Raw genomic sequence first — 13,371 nt, forward strand, 5'->3', positions numbered from 1 at the left:
TAGTGTATGAGCCAGTGTGCAGATGGGATGTCAATAGTCCCCAGCCAAGCTTTCTGGCATCCATACCTACACTCTCCTAGCCTGAGAGAGGGAAGAGTTGAGCTTCTTCCCCTTTGGTGCCTCTTTTGGTACATAAAGATATCCCCGTCCAGAAACCTCACAAAGGTCAGCTCTACCCTTCCTCATGGGGGTCAGTGGAGCTTTGTGGACTAGACTCTCTCCAAAGTATTAAGTCTGATTGTTGCCTGCTGAACCTTCTCCTGACCCAAAGGGAAATCCCATCATTAGCTCTCTCTGCACTGATCTGGCACCACTTCACCTACCAACCCTGTACTGAACTGTAGGAGGGTTCATTGGATTAGGGACAGGGAGAGACAACAGAGATGTTTTCTTATGATCATCTAATCGGAATCCCCCAGCAAGTAGAGCCAGAAAAAGAGGGAGAGGTTGGGGGAGGGAGATAATGAAGGAGGGATGAAGGGAGGGAGGGACACAAGAACAAAACTAGATGATCTCTAAGCCTCCATCCAAAGCCAACGTTTTATAGTTGTGCACATTATGGTCTCCTGCTTCAGTCCATTTCCCAGTATCCTTGGCCCACACTTTGTTGTCTTCCCAGCACGCTCTCCCTTCCCAAAGGGAATATTTGAGACTTTTATTTCTCTCCTCAAGTTCTCTCTTTAACCCCCTTCTTGTCTACTGTCAGCCCATGACTTTGAATTTCTCCTGACAGAGAAAACAGACACTAACTAGTATTAAGATGCTCAGCTTCTTTGCTTGCCTGTGAACTACCTGCTGCCCATCTCCATCCTGCTTGAATCTCTTTTCCCAGGGTTTTTGAGTTTACACTCCTAATTTTCCCATCCCTCTGGTTACTTCCTTTTATTTTGTTTTGCTACAATCTTTCTTCCATATTACTGAGTGTCAGGGGCTCCTTTTGGTGCATAAAGTTGAACATATCACCCATGCTTAAAACATCTGCATGGCAAGAATAGGCAAAGCTAATCTATAGTGATAGAAGACAGAATAGTGGCTACCTCTAGACAGGGGAAATAGAAATTGATTGCAGAGGGGCATGAGGGAGCCTTCTGAGGGGGCTATTTAATTCTATATCTTGTTTTGGATAGTGGTTAGTTGGGTCTCTACAAATATACAAATCCACTACTCTGTAAAGACTAGTGCATTTTACTCTATGATTGTTATATTTTCATTAAAAAAGCTAAAACCTTCAGTGGCTTTCCATCACTACCACAGGTTAAAATCCAAACTCTTTTGAACTGCCCACAGACTCCTATTTATTCCTCCCCCAACTCTTAGCTCAAGCATCTTTTTCCTGTGAAGCCTGTCCTGGCTTTCCCTGGTTTATGACACATAGAACTTCCATACCCAGGAATGGAGGTATAGGCCTATCCTAATTCTTTTTCTCTTTTCTTCCTATCCTATTTCTTAACAGGCCGTGTTTTCGCTGTGCGTCTGCTTCCCTCACCACCTCTTTCCCATCTCATTACTCCCCCAGTGCTTTCTGCGGTGACTGGCACATAGGTCCCCAGTGAGTGTTGAATGAATGAAGCAAATCCGCTGTGAATATACTTTGAGCTTGACCCTCTTCACTGAAAAGTTTCCTTCCTTCCTCTGACCTGCAGGATGTTTCCTCGGTGAGAGGAAGGCTGTTGCACCATGGCAGTTTTTGATACTCCTGAGGAGGCCTTTGGCGTCTTACGTCCAGTCTGTGTTCAGCTCACGAAGACCCAGACGGTAGAGAACGTGGAACTTCTGCAGGCACAGTTACAAACCGTGAGTGACTCCGCACTCCAGGAGCTTCAGCAGTACATCCTCTTCCCCTTGCGGTTTGTCCTGAAGACCCCAGGTCCCAAAAGAGAGCGCTTGATCCAGAGCGTGGTGGAATGCCTCACATTTGTCCTCTCCTCAACATGTGTGAAGGAACAAGAACTTCTCCAGGAACTCTTTTCCGAACTCTCTGCTTGTCTGTATTCACCTAACTCCCAAAAACTTGCAGCCGTGTCAGAGGAGTTGAAACTGGCTGTCATTCAGGGCCTCAGCACATTAATGCACTCCACTTATGGGGACATCATTCTGACTTTTTATGAACCCTCCATTCTGCCTCGTTTAGGATTTGCTGTATCTCTACTGTTAGGCCTAGCAGAACAGGAGAAATCAAAGCAAATTAAAATTGCTGCCTTAAAGTGTTTACAGGTTCTCCTCTTTCAGTGTGACTGTGAAGACCATCCTAGGTCTTTGGATGAACTTGAGCAAAAGCAGCTGGGGGATTTGTTTGCTTGTTTTTTACCTGGAATCTCGACTGCACTGACCAGGGTTATCACAGGAGACTTTAAACAAGGGCACAGCATCGTTGTATCTTCCCTAAACATCTTTTACAAGACCGTGAGCTTCATTATGGCTGATGAACAACTCAGAGAAATCTCAAAGGTCCAGGCAAAACCTGCAGTGGAGCAGAGAGTAGCAGAGCTGATGGTTCACAGGGAAGCCGACTGGGTAAAAAGTACTGGAGACAAGTTGACTATCCTGATTAAAAAGATTATTGAGTGTGTTTCAGTTCACCCACATTGGAGGGTGAGGCTGGAGCTGATAGAACTTGTTGAGACCCTTCTTTTGAAATGCAGTCAGTCACTTGTTGAATCTGCCGGTGCCCTTCTGAAAGCTTTGGTGGGCCTACTAAATGATGAGCGTCCTGAAGTCCAAGCTCAGTGCAATAAAGTCTTGAAACATTTTGCAGATCAGAAAGTGGTGGTAGGCAACAGAGCCCTTGCTGACATCTTATCAGAAAACCTCCACTCTCTTGCCACATCTCTTCCCCGCCTGATGGACTCTCAAGATGACCAGGGCAAATTCTCCACACTCTCCTTGTTACTTGGATATCTGAAACTCTTGGGCCCAAAAGTGAACTTTGTCCTCAACTCTGTGGCCCATCTGCAGCGGCTTTCCAGAGCACTTATCCAAGTTCTAGAACTAGACGTGGCTGACATCAAAATCGTTGAAGAGCGGCGTTGGAACTCTGACTATCTGAGTGCTTCTCCAAAAATGTCAGCCTTGCGGCCATGGAGCCAAATGCAAAGGAGATATTTCCGCTTCTTCTCCGATGAGAGAGTTTTCCTGCTCTTGAGGCAGATTTGTCAGCTTCTTGGTTTTTATGGGAACCTCTATTTGCTTGTGGATCACTTTATGGAACTGTACCGTGAGTCTGTGGTTTACCGGAAGCAAGCTGCCATGATTCTTAATGAACTGGTTGTAGGGGCTGCTGGGCTGGAAGTGGAGCATCTTCATGAAAAACATACTAGAACAAACCCAGAGGAACTGAGAGAGATCGTGACATCTATATTTGAAGAATACACAAGCCAAGAAAACTGGTATTTGGTTACCTGTATTGAAGCTGAAGAAATGGGAGAGGACCTACTGACGAAGCAGTCTGGCCTCCAGGCCATCACATCTAGTACCCAGACCTGCCAAGTTACAGCTTTCCCTTCTTTTTCAAAGCCAAGTCCCACTGTTTGTTCCATGAACAGCAACATCTGGCAAATATGCATCCAGTTGGAAGGGATTGGCCATTTTGCATATGCACTAGGAGAAGATTTTCGTTTGCTCTTGATGTCAGCCCTTTATCCAGTACTGGAGAAGGCTGGAGACCAAACACTGCTCATCAGTCAGGCAGCTACCAGTTCCATGATGGACATTTGCCATGCTTGTAGCTATGACTCCCTGCAAGACCTGATCAATCAAAATTCAGACTACTTGGTGAATGGGATCGCTTTAAATCTGCGTCATCTGTCTCTGCACCCTCATACCCCAAAGGTCTTAGAAGTCATGCTGCGGAACTCAGATGCTAGTCTGCTGCCTTTGGTTGCAGATGTGGTTCAGGATATCTTGGTCACCCTGGACCAATTTTATGATCAGAGAGCTTCTTCCTTTGTGAGTGTGCTGCATGCTCTGCTGGCAGCATTAGGTACATGGAGAGCCCTTTTTAATGCTAATTTGGGGGATGACTATATCCTAGTTTGTCTGATCTTTTCCCCTATTATTTGTGGTTGTATTATGCAGGATGTTATTTGGATAGTTGTCCAGTCCCACATGATATAGTAGGGTTCCATTGCTGTTTTGTGTTAGAGATGGCAGTTTCTGTGCTGCTGGAAAACAGAAATGACATGTATTATTTAGTCCACAGAAAATCTAGAATTCTGCTGTCCAACAGAACATTCTGTGATGATGGAAATATTCTGTATCTGTTCTGTCCAATACAACAGCCACTAACCACTTTGTTTAATGCAGCTGAGGAACTGAAACTTTAATTTTAATAATCCCAGATAGTTAGTGACTGTCATATTAGACAAAGCAGGTCTAGAAACTTCTTTTAACCCTTTAATTTTGTGAATTGGTTTGAGTTTCTTCTCTTCTCTTTGACCCTTTTGGGTATCTGTTGGAGGTGTTAGCCGCCATTAAAATGGTAAAGGTTTAGACAGTTAGTCTAATGCAACTGTTCTCCATTCAATTAAGAGTACCCGCCATATGTCAGACACTGTGCTAAGTAATGAATACATAGTGAACATAGTGTATAATCTTATGGAACATTCTTGCTTCTGCAAGGAGAAACAGGTAAACAAATCAATAATAAGCACTGTGAAGAAAATAGGCAACTCAATGCAAGGGAGTAACAGGGACAGGCTACTTGACGAAGAGTGGTCAGAGAGGGCCTCTCTGAAGAAGCAATGCTAAAGCTGAGACCTGAGGCTCAGAAGGCCTCATCAGTATGCATGGGGCTGTCACATTCTTTTTGTGGTTTCCAAGAACATTTGAGCAAGAGGATGGCAGGTACAAAGAACTAGAGGGAAAAAAATGATCTTTGGAGAATGGAAGAAAGGTCATTGTGGAGAGAGTGGTGCAAGGTTAAATTAGAAAGGTGGGTAAGGATCAATTCTCCAGCACCTTATAGGCTAAGGGAAAGAGTTTGGATTTTACTTTGCAACCACTCAGACACCTGTATCCTGGGCTAGTCAGTGGGACGTCAGCACTGACCAAGAGAAACCTGGTTGTGAAAGGCCTACTTAGACATTTTAGACTCACACTGGCTTCCATAGTCCAAATATAGCCCCGACTTCTACTTCTAGTGCTTTAGGAAACTATACCACATTTCAGTTTGAGATTGAAGAAATATATTAAGAAAAGGCCTATTACATATATCCTCTCAGGAGATATGTCAGTTTGGGCCTAAAAAATTGAGTTGCTTTGAACTGCTGATGTCTTTGGTAATCTCTCAAGGAGAAATCCTGTGTAGCACTTTTTCTTTAATAGAGGGGGAGGTGGAGGAGGAGGGGTCTCCTTTGCAAAGAGGAAAATGAGGATGGTTCCGGTTGACCTGAGAGCCTTAGAGGAAAACAGGCAAAATTGGGGATAGCTTTCCCCATTGAACTGAGGGCCACTCTAAGATGAGAGTGGAAGTGTGTTCTCAGAAAACTTCCCAAAAGTCTTGAAAGAACCAGAACATGTTTAAGGAAATTGAGTTACCTTAAGGACAGTGTTTCACATACATTGATTGAAAAGCATTAGGTAGCACAGTGAGGACAAGAGCCATCAGATAAATTACTGCTTAGCATCAACTGCTGGCAGGCTGATTAAACACGAAAAAAATAGGACAACTTTGAAAATTAGAACATGACTGCGCCGCATACTCGGCAGGGGGAGGTGGTGCCACCTCCTCACCTGCAGGCTCTGTACGTGCCAGGCTACTTGGTGGCCTGAGGAGCTGCGCCAACATGTTTAGGCAGTCCTTTCTCAGCAGGCACTTTGGCCCCCACAAAAAAAAAAAAAAAAGAGTATCTTTGTAGGTCATTTTGAGCATGTCTAACAATCTCAATAGGGCAAATTCCTAAGAGAAATATTGGCTTAGAGAGTAGTACATTTAAATTTTCTGATAGACAGTATCAAATTGCTCTCCAAAGAGGTTGTACCAATTTGACTCCCATTGGCAATATAGCAAAGTGCCAATTTTGCCATGCTCTCACCCACACTGTTTTACCCAGCTTTTTAATCTTTGCTAATCCAAAAGGAGAAAAATAGCACCTTATTGTAATTTAATTTGCATTAAAAGTGAGGTTAAGCTTCTTTTCATATGTTGAAAAGCTATTTGTGAGCAAGTATTTTAATGTTTAGCACTAGCCTTAAATCTAGAAATAATCTTCGTGATGTTTCTACTCTAAGAAGTGTAAATGCTGGATCCTGACTTCAACCAGTTGGAAACGCCATCCCTTAGAGTTCACTGTGGACCTGGGGATGGAGCATTGAAGAAAGGGCACAGTGACCCTACATATGGAACCTGCAGACACAGCTAAAGACTTGTCTCTAGCATTTGCTCTCTGCTGCTCTCAGTTGCCTGTGCTTGGCATCTCCCATCTGCTGTTGCTCTCACTCTGTGTAGGTAGTCCTTGTTCCTTGATAAAAAGGAGCTATGTGAGTGCTCAAGGTTATCAGATTTTTTTTTCCCCTTCTCACCCTAACCCCACTGCTTTGCCTTCTGTACTCCCCCATCCTACTATCTCAAAAGGAGGGAAAATATTCAGGCTGTGGGGTTTTTGATTGTCCCATTCTTTAGGAATTAAGATCCTCTATTCAAATGAATAACCCCAGAGGAACCCCAATATACAAAAATAGTTGAAATTAGAATTGTTCTAGTTAAAGAAGGGCTAGATATCCAGAACCTACCACCTTGTTAGCCTGCTATCTCTTGGTGCCTTCACTATTGTGAGCCTGAGACATTTCTGCAGAACCCACCAGTGATCTTCAGTGCACAGTTTGAAAATCCTGGTCCGAACATGATATTTAAGATTTATTTTTGTGGTGAATATCAGAAGTATTGGTATATCACCAAAGAAGGAAAAGCTTTGGCAATAAAATGCCATCTTAAGCATTTTGTGTCAAAAATATGTGAAACTGTGTCCATTCTCAAGACTATAATCTGTCTTCTGCAAATGAGTAGTGTAGCCTATCCTCAGAATCTTGTCACGTGAACATTTGTATTCATTCAGAATATATTTTGAGCACCCACTTCATGCAGGGCATTTTGAATTTCCAGTGGTGATTGGTAGGTCATAGAGTCTAAGGGGAGATTCAGACACTAAACAGTACACAAAATAAATAGAATAACAAACCATGGTGAGTTGATCTGAAGGAAAGAACATGGTGCTGTATATAAGACAACATATAAGGGACCTAAATTAGATTAGGGAGTCAAGGGATAGCTTTACTGGCAAGTTATATTTGTATTGAGACATGAAAAGTAAGTTGGAGTTAACCAGATGTGATAAGGGGGGAGAGTGTTCCTGACATTGCAAATGCAAATGTCCTGGGACCAGAAAGTCCCTGGTGCATCAGAGGAACTAGAAGATGGTCAAGTAAAGGGCAACCAGGAGCAGTGCGTGATGAGGCTGGAGAAGCCAATAGGGACTGGATGACGCAGAGGCCTTGTAGATGGTGGCAAAGAACTTACTCTGATAAGGCATTAATGCCTGTTGTCAGTGACCAAGGTGGTCATTATAACTTATTTTCTGCACCTGAGGGGCAAGAACAACTGTTGTACAAAGATAAGTGACAATGCAAGACAAAAAAATATAATGCTTTATTTACAGCCCAGTGGTTCCCAAAATCAGACAGTCTTGGGCAACTCCAAGAGCGAAGAGTATGGGATGAGGGAAGCCATTTGAGCCAAGGATCAGCAACTCTTGAGAAAGGACTTGAGAATAATACCACCACTGCTGACGACATTGAACAGTTTTTGCTGAACTACCTCAAGGAAAAGGATGTGGCAGATGGAAATGTCTCCGATTCTGATAATGAAGAAGGTAACTAGTATTTATTATGACTTAACTGTTTTCTTCTTTTTGAAGCAGATAATTGTAAAAAAGAAATATCATTACAAAGAGTTTGGAAATGAGTCCCTCATCACCCCACCAAGGACATTCTCACTTTGCATGTAATCTTTTGCCTCTCTGTTTTGTTGCATCTTTTTATGTGGTTGTGCCCATGGTTTTAATGCATTATACCCTTTTTGCACTTAGCTATATAATAACTCTCTATGTTGCTATAGCGTTTTCACAATTAATGTTTTAATAGCTGCTACTAAGTATCCATTCCCCTGTGGGAAATTTTGGTTGCTTCTAGCTTTTCACATAAAAACAGTGCTACAGTGGATGATTCTGTCCACGTGACCTTTTCCTCCTGTTTGCATATTTCTTAATAAATCCCATAAGCGAGCTTTCTGGGCCAAAGATATGAACATTATTTTATACTTGCCAAATTGCCTTCCAGAAAGGTTGTATCAATTTACACCTTCTTTTAGCAGTGTAGTTAATACTGGTTTTACCATACTTGCCAACAATGCCTATTACCAGTCTTCTAGCTTAATTTTAATGAGTAAAAATGGTTCTTGTTATTTTACTTTGCATTTCTTTGATTACAGGCTAGATTGAACATTTTTCTGTAGGCTTTCATAATAAGCGTATGCCCTTTGTCTCTTAAGATGCTTTGTCCATTTATTTATTGGTAGGAGATTTCAGTGTTTTTCTTACCAATTTATATGATAAAGGAGAAGGGAGTTCAGTCCAGTTGAAGCTCTGGCCTGTTGTTTTATTCACAAGCTCAATCTGGAGCTTCAGGTCACGGAAGGATTAATAAATTATTAGAACCTCCTCTGCAAATATAAAATGCCAAGTCATAATGAGCTTGGTGGTCTCAGAACTATCCTAAATCGAACTGAGTCCCAAATTAGTTTGTTAGGTTGGAATCAAGCAGATTTCTTTTTTCATTTTTCCTTTTTTTTTTTTTTTCTGGCAATCTCTGCTCTGAGACTCTGGTGAACTGAAGCCAATACTTCCAGGATAACAGGAAATGGTAGCTCATTGCAGCTAACCTCAACAAATTCTTTCTAAATAGCAGGGAAGCAGCACAGGGTCCAAATAATGATTTTTGTGGAGTCGTGTCATTGCTCTTCCCAGAGACAGTTTTCTGATCAGAACTCTATCAGGCTTTTTCTTTTCAGTTTTGTTTCTTAAGCCAACCCAGTTCTTTTTGTGAACTGCTCCCCTCACTCAAACCTGGAAGCCCTGAAGAAGGGGGGCATAATCCGGATTTACCCTTCTTGTTTGAATTCTAGTATTGTCAGGGAATCCATTCTTTCATGATTAGGATCTTCTGGTTCTAGTTGATGTCTGCTAGCAACAGACTGAATGAATCAAACCTTTCTTCCAAAAACAGAAAATCCTCATCCTTCAAATAACATTCTGCAATGGTGACAACAGATCCTCTTCTGGGAAGAAAGACAGAGCCTTATCATTCTTATAATTATCATTCATCAAGCACATACCCACACTTGGCATTATAAAGAACATTCAGGTTAGAGTTGGTTTGACATGCGTTTTTTGTTTTAAGCGCAATAAAAGCACCTTGTATATGGAGGTCCCTTTCTCCAAGAAATCCAAACATTCTACAAATGCATTTTCATTTATCTTTTCAGCATCTGTTAGAGACAGGTGTGGTCGCTACTATAAGATTCTGCTTTTCCAACAGAGGAAATTGAAATGGGAAAAAGTTAAGGGAGCAATGTTCAGCTCAATGGAAATGAACACAACCCATAATGGGGGTGTGGGGAGCTGGGAGCTATAATTAGATAGAGGACATTTTTTCAGGATAGGAATTTAGCCTGATTTTCAACTCTCAAGTCTTTTTATTGTTGTTTTAATTTACAAATTTATGCTTGTCTCATGCAACACACTACTCTAGGCAGTGAAAGAATGATAATAGCTGGTGGTGTTCCTCTCACTGAACTCCCTCAACAAGCATATGAGGTATACAAGCTGTGTTCCCTTTTTTCAGATGAGGTAATATAGGAAGAGAGGAGTTGCTAATGGGTTGTGGAGACAAGGCCTCCTCTGACGAAACCCCATCCCTGTGTATTGCACCAAGCTGCCCTTGTACTGTCTCTCATACAGAGTGAGGCTTGATCTTGACCATCCAAAGATTTTACAGGCTGGTGGAGAACACAGACAGGTGCCCCCTTTAGTCCATGGGTGAACCAAAGAGGAAATGAAAGAGAGTGAAGGGCAGAGCAAAAGCCCACCAGGGAAGGTACTGCCTCAGGGTTCCAAATTGCAACTTTACCCTCTTACAATTTTATTTAAAATTTTTAATAATGGAAATTTTAAAAGACCAGAGGTACAGGAAAAAATGAAAATCATCTATTGTCTCATGACCCCATTGCAACATTTTGGTGTACTTGTTCCCATGCAAAAATTTATTTAAGAGTACTCATGCCTGCAATAATGTAGCCTGCTTTTTTAATACTATGTAATTCCATAAGCATTTTTCCTCGTCATTAAAAGCTTACGAAGGGGCCTCCCCTGGTGGCGCAACGGTTGAGCACTGGGTTGCGAAGCTGCCCGCAGCCTCTGCAGTGCCAGTTCAATCCCGGCCGCCAGGCGAGGGTCCCACATGGCGCACAGACCTCTCCTGCCACCCACTGCTCCCCTCAGCAGTGTACTTCGGTCCTTCTGCCTGTTTTGCGCCCCGCTCTGGCTCTAGTGAATTCTCTCACCTCCCGCGCTTCTGACTGTACCCTGTGCTTGTATAAATAAATAAATAAATCTTAAAAAAAAAAAAAAAACCTTACGAATACCCTTCTTACGTTAACATGCCATTGTACAGCTATACCATTGGCATATATAACCATTCCTCCTTGAGTGACACAGGGTTTCCTCCCAGTTTTTAGCTGTTATAATTAATTTGACTCATAACTTAACCTTAAGACCAGTTCTTAGACATTTCCTCTGTGAGTCCTCCTGAATCTGAGGTTGGGGGATCAAGTTGGAGTGGGGCCTCTCTCAGAAAGCAACATCCCCAGCTATGCTCTTTTTCCAGAGGAGCAGTCAGCCCCTCCCAAAGTAGACGAGGACGACAGCGGTCCCAACGTGGAGCCACCACTGCCAGTGCAAATCCAGATCGCCACGGACGTGATGGAGCGCTGCATCCACTTGTTGTCAGATAAAAATCTGAAAATCCGCTTAAAGGTCAGTTTGCAGCCTTTTCCTTGCATTCACACAACAACAGGACTAAGGTTTGGTCTGGTTGGCAAGTGACAACATGCATGGGCAAGTCGCTGCCGTTATCTCCTGAGCCATGTGTGGTGGCCAAGAGAGAGCTTCAAGAGGAATCTGTCTGTGGGATGATGGTGTACATCTCTCTGTATCAGCTCACATGCCAAAAGGGAGCTGAGTTTCCTTTGTGGGATTAAAAACCACAAAGTTTTGGAGATTCACTGACTCTCCAAGGAAAAGAAAGCCATAGGCTTGGGAAAGGGTATCATTTTCTAAGCTGACTTAATACAGGATGCAGGTTTTAATACTTTGAAGTGGTCATTCTTCCAAGTCTAATGCTAGCCCTTATCTCTGTTTCTGTCCCCATTTTCATCCTAGGAAAAATATCAACACTTTTCCTAATCTTCCATCTTTGTTGGCTGGCAGGTTCCCAAGCAGCATCCCCATCAGCAAAGACTTAAGCTAAATGGTAGTGACTCCAATAACAGGACCGTGAGGTGGTGTGGGAATGGGAGCGGGGCTTCAGTATCACCTGGGGGAAGATCTTATACCCAAAAGGAAGCAACATGTACTAGCCGGCTCTCCCCACCACCCTATAGGAGAAACAGCTGCCTGGGTGAATTACTGTCAATGCTGAAAGCACATGGCCCTGCTCAGGGTGGTGCACTAGGAAACCCTGATCCACAGATTATCTCAAGTCTTAGGTTCAGTGTTTTGTGAAATTTGATTAGTCTTCCCAGAGACACTTCTTAATACTCATCTGTGCTATTCAGAAGGCACTTGTCAAGTGTCTGCTACATGCAGGACTTCATAGTAGGTATCTGGTTGCCATATTAGCAGTCTCCCCTTGTATGGAGGCTTTGTAGCAGCTACACACTGTACTAGGTAAGCGCCTCAACCTTGGAATCAGACCTACGCACCCATGTTCAAATCCTGGCTCTGCCCCTTATTAACCTTGTGACCTTGAGTAAGTTAATTCACCTTTTGAGCCTCAGCTTCTACTTCATTGAGTTGTGGATTATAAATATGAAACAAGTAGCATCAAGTGGGCATTTACAATCATTCATTTGCTAGTGGTCACTGAGCTGCTACAGGTCAGGCAGGAGATGAAGCAGACGTGCTTTCTGTCTTCATGGAACTGCCTATCTCTTCTGGGAAAAAAGGTCATACACAACATACACATACAAGTTGAAGAAATGCTGAGGGCGATGAACAGGATCTGTGGTAAAAACTAATGCAGCCATGCAGCAAACAATACTGGAAACCTGATCCACACCAAGTCCTGTTGAATAAGAGCTTCTATTCTGCTTTAGACCAAATTAGGGAAGGCCTCTTTGAGGTGGTAACAGGTAAGCTAAAACTTAAAAGGTTGAGAAGAAGCCAACCAGGAAGAGGGGGAATGTGTATCTGTGAATGAAAGAAAGATGAATAACTTGCCCAGTGTGTAACAGAACTCAAATTCAAAGCCAGTCAGTGATACCAAGTCCATTTCCACTTTAGTGCTCTGCTTTTCGCTCTATCCTGAGATTTCTGTTATTCTTCTGCCTAATATTCACCCCTCAAGGACAGGGCCTTTTTTGTTCTTTGTGTCTGTTCCAACCTTAGTGCGAACCAGCACATAGTAGTTATCCAGTAAGGGTTTACAATATAACATTGCTGACTTCACTCTCCTGACTCAATGTACCCCTCACCTGCCCTGTGAGGCAGCCTGTCTGTGGGAGGAATGCTGTGCTGACTGGTCACCACCTGGGGCACGAAGCTTCGAGCTTTGAGATATGAGAGCTCAGAAAACATTCTCCGGGAAGGCAGAAAATCCAATTTACATCTAGGCTACCCCAAGCCTTTCTTCTGAGGGTGACCTGCATCCCAGATGCCTAATTGACCTCTCCATGTAGAAGTAACAGCTTCATCTCACTGGCCTCGCAGTTACTCCTCTGTCCTTCCTATCTCATTAAGCAGCACCTGCATCTATTCAGTTGCTAAACCTGAACCAAAGCAGCTCTTGTTGGCACCTCTTCATCTCCCCAGTATGAATCTTTCAGCGATTTAAGTCACTCCATCTCCAGATCCTTTCACTTCTCTGCCTCTGCCACCATCATGTGACCACATCACTTTCTTCCTCTCATGTGGATATGTGTGTGGCTTCCTCACAGGCCTCCGCACTTCTCTCTCCCTCTTCAAGTACCTTCCCCATTCAGCAGCCAAAATGACCTTTTCAGACATGGATCGTATCTTGTCACTTTCCTCCTTAAAACATTTT

The 13,371-nt window shown here is 43.0% G+C and overlaps 1 protein-coding gene across 5 annotated transcripts in view; it reads left to right on the forward strand.

The window, feature by feature from the left end:
- Window positions 1-13,371, forward strand: part of TTI1 (TELO2 interacting protein 1) — a 42,421-nt gene that overhangs the window by 13,583 nt on the left and 15,467 nt on the right. For all 5 annotated transcript variants that reach the window (XR_005122217.2, XM_037495275.2, XM_037495291.2 and 2 more), the window contains exons 2-4: window positions 1,644-3,979; window positions 7,653-7,865; window positions 10,936-11,084. Coding sequence is in view for 4 of the 5 variants with exons in the window: in XM_037495275.2 (XP_037351172.1) it covers window positions 1,678-3,979; window positions 7,653-7,865; window positions 10,936-11,084 (2,664 nt within the window). In the remaining variant the exon portion in view is untranslated. The remainder of the gene's footprint in view (window positions 1-1,643; window positions 3,980-7,652; window positions 7,866-10,935; window positions 11,085-13,371) is intronic.

Source organism: Talpa occidentalis, unplaced genomic scaffold (genome assembly GCF_014898055.3).
Source record: "Talpa occidentalis isolate TD23 unplaced genomic scaffold, MPIMG_talOcc4v2.1 talOcc4.10, whole genome shotgun sequence".
In the NCBI taxonomy this organism is placed as follows: Eukaryota; Metazoa; Chordata; class Mammalia; order Eulipotyphla; family Talpidae; genus Talpa; species Talpa occidentalis.